Below are 8707 nucleotides of genomic sequence, written 5' to 3' on the forward strand. Positions count from 1 at the left end.
TATAAATTTAACCAGAAGTCCGGATCTAGGTCGAGACCAAATCTGTAGACAGTATGGGGAAAATGTAGGCGAAATATTCTCGAAAAGCTGACTGAATCAAGTCGAATATGAACTCATTAGAAGCAGTCACTTAAGTACGTACTTTTTCCTAACACTTTGGTTTTAAAGTAAAAGACTTATTCACGCTACCTCGGTAAGTGCTCACACTGTTTCCTAACAGCTATAAGCAGATTTTTTAGAATAAATTTTAAGTCTCTTGCCATATGCCTTATAAAAATACATTAATTCAGTTTACATTTTCCCTACATCCAATTTTTACTAGCTTCACAAAGAAATTATTGTATTCCTAGGAGGACAAAGACCGTGGATATTATTAGTTCCCTTAGATATTCTTAGTATCTAGAGATAAATAATAACTTTCTTATTTTCTGTAGTCGGACTCATAATTTCGTTTTTACTCTCATGAAGAGAAAGGTGAAATAACAAATAAATATGCCTTCTCCTCACCGACTTATTCAGCCAATCGTTCCCTCTAACCTCTTGCCACTTTCATTTCTTCTGCTCTGTGGGTCATTAAAAACTACTAAACTACAATAGGGGAACCATAATTAAACGGCCGCCTAATGTCACTAAATGGGATGACTGCAAAATAGAGGTCAAAAATGAAAGATTACATTAAAGAGTTATAAAAAATGAGCAATTTATTAATTTTTATACTAAAACCCGGCGTGGTTTTATAATTCATGAACTGTTTGAAATTTTAATTCCAGGCGTGAATTCCATTTCCAGGGGTAAGAATGAAGCAATATTGATTATAAGTGTTGGAGGGGTGGCTTTTTTTTAGATTTCGGGCCCTCAAAAGGGAGGCTTATCAGTAGTTTAGGATGCTCCCCTTCCTGGAAGCTCGGTAGGTCGTAGAGTTTCAATAACTAAAGAGAGCGATTGCCAAACGATATTCAGATAGAACCAGGCATGTAACCAGAAATTTCTTTCGGGGGGTAAGGCTAGGGTTATATGTGGGTTGCCTATGATAATATTTTGTAGTCAATTCGCACGCATCGGAAAAGCAAACATTTCATTAAATCAGCAATGAATTTATGCGCATAGTGCTGAAAGTTAAGTTCGTCGTTTGTAATTGGCAGAGATAATGCAATGTTACTATCTCGTAAAATGGAGTGTCAGAATGCCTTAGGACTAGTGATCTCCTTAGCAGATGTAGTCCGGGAAAAAAGTCGCGGAGCTGGCCTAAAGCCCCCCCCCCCCCCCCCCAATAGCTACCTTTCTGGAATAAACAACACGTTAAAAAATACTTTGCTCGTCATTTTAGTCAATCAGAGCCATCAGACGCATCACGTGATTTCGGATTTTACCATTATAATCTTGGTCGCATGCACCGAAGCTGATTATCCCTTTAGCTAATATTTACTCTCAGATCAGATATCCAAGCAGGTTTAGGAGAAAACGCTTAGGTAAAAAAGGCAAACGCAGAATGCTTCTTTCGCTCCTAACTAGGACGTTCCGAGTATTTGTAAATCCTTTCAGTCAGACTTATTTTTCTCCCCGTAGGTAGAAATTATTTTTTTTGCTACTTTAAGTAATAAATATGGTATAATAAACTCTTATGCCGAAACTCTTATGGCTATCTTTCATTCAGTATTTTTGTGGTCTACGAACGTTATTATGGGCAGATATTAATTAGCCCCTTCGAACCCAGAGCTGCTTATGGGAGAAATCAAATTTCAAGATATTTCATTTAGAAAACTTGAGTAAATTTTGCACTCAATTATAATCATCGTGGAAGCTAAATATTTCGTCCTTACACTTTATTAAAAGGTGATTCGTAGTTTAGATACTTCCTAAATATTGCAGAAAATGTATACATTTTTGATGTTGCTTTGAAGCAACATAGGGTTATAATGGGTTAAGGAAAACAAATCCACAAAGGTCATGTCCATTTTAATGAATATTATGACCGTAAATATTTCCCCACTCTGGGTACGTGCCAATGTCAAATTTTCTTCTATTCAAGAAATTAGAGTAACTAGATACCAGCGGAGATAAATTCCAAAACAATGAAGGAAGTAAACTTCGAAATGAAGGTTGGGGAGAGGTCACATAACGATTGGCCGTTAGCCAAAAAATATGTGGTGGCTGGCCGTTCAAGGAGGTGGCCCCTGAAAAGACTTTTTAACCCCAGTACGGGATTGGTTCGGTTCCAGGGAAAAGAGGCTGTTTACGAATGTGGTCGGTTGAGCACATTTCACTGTATTTTCAATGTATTAAGGGGTCATTACACCTCAATCCAACTAACATTTTCCCTTATGGGCCTCAGATTTTGATGAAAATTTCAGTATAAGTCTGCATTCACCTCAAACTAAATATACTGAGCCTGTTTTTTTATTGTGCATTTTAAAAAAATGTCTAGTATTTGCCAAAATATCGTGCCATAAATCATTTAATATATTCTGCTTCCTCTCAAAAATTGTTGAGGAGCCATGATGTATGACTTATTTAAATGTTCTAAAAATAATTTTAAAATGCATCATTCCGAGTAATAATATAGCATAGGAAAGAAACTAGTTTAGGCTTCTGTTGATTTAAAGGGCACTACGAATAAAATATTGGGTACTATGCTCTCAGACTCATATGTATTGAAATCAATATGCTGGAATTTGAGTAAAGTATTTGGATTTACAGAAGGAAAATTGTTACAAATGGTCCATGGAACCCAATTACGAATAGCCTTATTTTTAAAGTTTTGATGACTTAATCGTCAATTTCAATCATTAATGGAAAATAGAAAGTATGCAATAAATATAGTCGTTTATACTCTAAAAGGGTAGCACTCAGCTGGAGACCTGTGATTAAATTGTTGAAATCCTCATTTTTTTGGAAGCAAAGGTCATGTTAATATGTTGAGAATGCCGTAAAAGTAATGAGCAAATTGATGAAGGCTTTCAAAGGGAAAACTTAAAAATAATGCAGCGATTTTTACAGCCCAGTCATTATCAACGCAAGGTTATTTAGATATCAGAGCTTAATTGGTTCGTCTGTGTACGAAAAAAGCTTACGGTGTACACGTTCGTTTCCGACAACCGCCACAGACAGCTCCTTCGATGCTATGCTCCGGATCCAAGCTGGGAGACCCGTTAAGATTCACGAAACACGACTCCCATCATTTTCTTTCTCATCCAACGCTGCGGTTGGCATTCAATCGACCTGGGTGTCTCTGCAACTTGAGGCGATTAATCTTTTTCTCCTGCTGTGGCCACATTATTCCCTTTGGCCTCGCGATGTGTTTCGTTGTGGCGGCCGCTAAATTTCAAGAGTTATCTAATTCCATGTGTGGAACCTCCACTAGTCCTTCAACCGGAAAAGAAACAAAATGAAGGTGACCATATGAGGAACAAAAAAAATTAACAAAACCTCAGCTTGCCGAGAGAATCACCTGCAAGCCTCCTCTCCTTGGCAGTTGTGTTTCACCTCACGTAGACATCACTCATATTAGAGTGATTCTCGAGAGAACTATCAACATATCTTACAACTGAAACAGTATACATCGCCCTTGTTTAGTGCAGTTTATAGTGCTTGACAGCGCAAAAGATTCTGAGCAATCTTGAAAGTAAAAAAATATTAGTTGGGGTTGTTTAAATTGTGCCCCCTCATTCAAGATGGCTTCAAGCGAAATGGCCTCCCTTGTCTCCAGGCAGCACTTGTTGGAATCCATCAGAATACTGACTGGACGCTCCGACGTGGTCTTAATGGAAGACGTCGACGTGCACCGTGCCACCACCGGCGTCGAAGGCTTCCTCTCGATCGTCCTCAGAGTCAAGGTCAGCTACCACTTCCAGGACGACCAAGAGATTAGACGGAAGACGTTCGTGGTGAAACGATTCCCGCAAACGGAGATGCTGGTGGAGTTTTCTCAGAGGAGCGGTATCTTCACCCGCGAGGGAACCTTCCTTGACAAGGTGGTATCCATCATGAAACGTCTTTCGGACGGGAAGGTGGAAATACCTCTCCCCGAGTGTTACCACATCGTCTATGGCGGGGATGACGATACGATCGTCATGGAGGACCTATCGGAAGGTGGCTACCGCACGCCGAGTCCTTCGTACTTGTCTGAGGGCCTGGACCTGTGCCACTGCAGACTGGCCATGCAGAAACTGGGCACCCTGCATGGTTTCGCTGTCGCTGCCGAGAGGAGCCTCCCGCCAGAGATCGGAGGTTGGCTTGGGGCCTTCCCACCCTTCTCCCAAGAGGTCTGCTTCTACGAGGCCCCACCCGGTGTACCACCCAGTCCCCTAACTGGGATGACCCTGAACGCAATCGAGACGATCCTGATGCTCTCTAAGAACATAGATGGGCTACCGAAGGAGGCAGAGGAATCCGGTAAGCTGGAAAAAGTCCTGGAGGGGCTTTGGTCTACTCTGTGCAGGCTGGTCAAGGCGAATCCAGGCAGTCCGAACGTCCCATGCCACGGAGACTGCTGGATGAATAACATGATGTTCCTCTACGAGGGTCCGGGGTCGGGTCGGCCGGTAGACTTGAAGTTCATAGACCTGCAGGTGACGAGATACTGCCACCCTGCCATAGACATCCTCTACTTCATGTACCTCAGCACCAGTCGGTCGTTCAGGGAGAACCACTTGGACGATCTGCTGGCGGTGTACCACGCTTCGATGAAGGAGACCCTCGAAGCCGTGAGTGGTGGAACGCCACCGCTATCTCTGGAACAGCTGCGGAAAGATGTCCATGTACAGTTCAAGCCGTTTGGAGTCATCATAGGGGCCGTGATGACCCCGTTCTTCATGCTTGGGGAAGATTTCGTGAAAGCGGATGCAGACCAGTTAACCCCAAGTGCCCTGGACGACATGCTGAAGACAGGCAATGCAGACGCCGTCCGCAATCGTTACGCGCAAGATGCTAAGTTTAAGACCAGAATGGAGGAAGTTATTAGTGAGCTGGTAGAGGTAGCCTTCCCTCGCGGTTTGAATTCTACTGACACGTCCCCTCTCCTTCAGCAGTAGAGCCTGTTACATACAAAAAATAGTGGAAGTTTAGGTATTGTGGGGCTCGAGAGATATGTGAAGGCTCAAGCAGAAAGCAGTAAGTAAATTCAGAGAGTTGGGCCCCCATCAGTGATTCCACCTAAATTCCTAAAATTTATTCCTCTCAAGGCCACATTTCCCCGTTGTTTCCGTTCTTAATGTGAAAATTTCGTATAGAATAAAAAATAAAATTTCAGGCTCCACTTTGGGGAAATCTATCATGATCCTAATGAAAGTTCACAGACCTAAAAAAATCCTGAAGTGGAATTTTTCTAAATGTAGCTCTCAATTTGTACGTATGAAAGATAAGCACACAGCTTAATTTACTTGATGTATGTGGATTGAAAAGGATATTATTTACGCTATTTTTTAAACTTGTAAAATCTTATGATCTAATTAGTGGTAGGTTTGTGATTATCCAGGAAATGATACATTTTTGTAGCATATAATTGAAAAAGGCAGAAGTAACTTGACGATTCATTGATTCAATCCTTTTTTCCTAAGCGATCAATAGCGATCTAATTTTTTCCAAGAAAAATTTTTTGGTTTTTCCCTTCTTCTTCGAGAAGTAATAAAATTAATCACATTCCTTATAAGAGAATGAAACTGTCAAAAACATTAACAGGATTTATTCTGCTTCCTTTTGCGGAATTTTAGCGATACCAGATGCTAAAATATTTGTTGTTTAATATTTTACCAAAGACACCACGAGATGCGAAACATTTATTACACCACTGGCAGTTACAGTAGGTTTGTTTTATTAATCTACAATATTGAAACTATTCTCCCACGTCAATTAATCTGATAAATTTATATTTATGTTATTTTTATGTTTTCTAAAACTTAAAATATGCCATGCTATACAGAGAATAAAATATAATGTTGTTGAGATTTTTGTTAATAACCCATAATGATCGTGTTACGCATGATGATGTAATAATACGATGAAGAGTATAATAAAATATTTCAAAATCAATTTCCAATAAAAGTTTAGTATTGCATGCTAACTAGCTTTCAAATTTCAATTAAATTATTTATTAAAAAATTAAATCAAGCTTCTGATACATTCCTAAGCATAATAATTCACTACATACTTAGTTATGCATCAAGATATCATTGACTAAAATTGAAGCGTAACGTCTTGTCATTTGAAAGTCGCTGATTAATGGAAAGGAAGATGGGAAGAGAGACGAAGACTAGAAGAGAGACGGAGTACACAATGAAGGTAGATTCGAAGCTTACAATAATAAGTAATCGCGCCAAGCATTAATTTACTATATTATTATAGTAAATGTATAGTTGTCGCGATGTCTTCTAATATTTCAGAAGAAAAGCTAGCTCATGGTGATATAAAAGGTAATAAATGGAGAGTGATGTAATTTTTACTAACCCTTCACTGCATTTTATGTCATATGAGGAGGTGAGAAGCCAAAGGGTGCAAGTGATTTTTTTCTCAACAGAGTTAGGTAAAGTTAATTGTTAGAGGAAATACATAACAACTTGGTCGCCAAGGGATACGAGTGAGTCACTGTTCTGTGCTGGCATCGAGCGGGAAATCAAATGCACTACCAAATATCTAATTGACCTAGTTTGTTTTATATGCCTAATTTCTCTAACTAACTCTGTTAAAAAAAAAAGATATCACTTGTACCGCTTGCCTTCTCACCCATTCATATATGATACACTATCACTCATAGCTGGCTATTTCTGAAGGGCACAATTCTTCCTCTCTAACGCATGGTGTATCACATGATATGCCCCATCGTTGTACAACGTGGTTCTCTAAGCAGTCAGTGGGTAGCAAAGGTGAACAGCTTCTAGCTATGTTAAATGAAGTCAGCTCCCTGCATGAGAAACGAGTAAGAGGATTTAAGCGAGTGATATCTATACATTTCATTAGTAAAGGTGGAGGCGCTAATGAAAGGTATGCAATAAGTATGTGAAATGAAAACTTTTGTGGAAACTCACCAAATCTGTGATAAATATCCAATTGATGTAAAAGGTGTCCATAACCATAATGTATCATTTGTGATACATACTAAAATATTTCCTTAAAAATTAAAAAATAGCAGAAAAATTTATTAAAATGTTGTAATTGAAGCGTTCCAGGATATATTTTATAAATAAAACATTTTATGGGTACGCATGTAGAAATTCATGCAGTGTAGGTATAAATTTTAGAGAAAAAAAATGAAAAAAGTGTGTTCTATATATTCCGAAGAGTTCTATGTGATAGCGTAATTTTTAATTGAGTTATTCGCCGCAAAAAAATACTGGATGAAGGCGCATATCTCCCTTTCGATTGGTCTTTTTGGAGACAGATTACCCGAGTTAAACATGAGCTATCAGCTTGAAATTTCCAGGTCAATCAGAGTACATCCTGTTTAACACTTATGTGAATCTTAAATATCTTTTTAAAATTTCAACTGAGAAAATAAGAGATTAAAAAAGTAAAATTATCAAACTCAAAATGCGGGCAAATTTTGATAACGGTCTTGTTTGCTATATGCACCCTGAAAATTTGAAGATTACAGCATATTGAAGGATATGAGTTTTCCCAGTGAATGAATTGGATGAATCCTTCACGGATTTCCAACCGGGGTTGGGTCTGCATGTTTTAGAGCGACGTTTCGATGGCAGACTTTCCCAACATCTTCAGGGCTGATGAAAGTCTCCCAACGAGACGTCGGAAAACAACATGGAGACCCTAAACCGGCTGGAAACCGTAGAAATTTTCATCCATTCATTACATCCTCTTAGGGCCTGCCCCTGCATCTTCTCATTTCCCATCATCTCCCAAGGTTCTTTACTCTTTGGTTACTGCGCTAATATTGGTGGTATGGGGCTTGAAGACGGATTTATAAATATTATTGGCTTTTCTAGAAATGATTGGGACAGCCAATTTTAAAGACCGAACAGAAAATGTTGGGAGGAAGGAAAACACAGTCAGTCAATTTTAAAAAATTCTGTAGTTTTAGCTATAACGTAGAACTTACTTCCTATTAGAAGTTACTATACCACAGGTAGTGTGGAATATTGCTACCGATAAATTCTCCGTACGATTGGAATAATGTGGAAAAGGGGAGAAATATTGATTCTCAATGCAATTTGTTTTGGATAGGCCCGGCGCAACATCATCGTCGTGTTTAATCATGTAAATTGCCAGTGTAGGCTTATCCCCAAAGTGATCCTTCTTGTTCTTATGATTAAATAGCTGTTTTCTTTACCTTTTTTATGAATCTCACCTTTTTTGACAAAAAACGTCACTCTTCAAAAAATAAAATCAAGTTTCTGATATGCCAAGCAGTGCACTGAATACGTATACTGGATACCTCGTCATGCATCAATATAAATATTTATAATTCGTGAAGTTTTAGACAATTTTTAGCCCTTATTGTTTTGCCACAACCCAACTTTTCGGTAAATATATTTACCGATTATTATAATTCCTCCTTCTTCAGGTCTTTAATAAAAATGACTGTTCTTTGAGTAATTATAATAAAAATAAATCAAATATTATAATTTATTCCTCATAATAAAAAATGGAAGTACTCAACGAACAGCAATTTTTACATAGCACTTGAGGAAGGTACTACGGATTGCCGATAAATTAGCAATAAATATCCCTAAATAGAAAAAATTACATGAGTTATTAA

General features: G+C 38.5%; 1 protein-coding gene across 1 annotated transcript; it reads left to right on the plus strand.

Annotated features, from left to right (window-relative positions):
* Nucleotides 1-3449: 3449 nt before the first annotated feature.
* On the plus strand, nt 3450-6027 carry LOC124160602. Its single transcript, XM_046536484.1, has one exon. It carries the CDS (start codon nt 3672-3674, stop codon nt 5028-5030), a length of 1359 nt encoding a protein of 452 aa, XP_046392440.1. The 5' UTR covers nt 3450-3671; the 3' UTR covers nt 5031-6027.
* Nucleotides 6028-8707: the final 2680 nt, after the last annotated feature.

Source organism: Ischnura elegans, chromosome 6 (genome assembly GCF_921293095.1).
Source record: "Ischnura elegans chromosome 6, ioIscEleg1.1, whole genome shotgun sequence".
Lineage (NCBI taxonomy): Eukaryota > Metazoa > Arthropoda > Insecta > Odonata > Coenagrionidae > Ischnura > Ischnura elegans.

Coding starts and splice junctions, on each gene's coding strand:
- LOC124160602 (XM_046536484.1), top strand. CDS start 3,672: ATGGCTTCAAGCGAAATGGCCTCCCTTGTCTCCAGGCAGCACTTGTTG.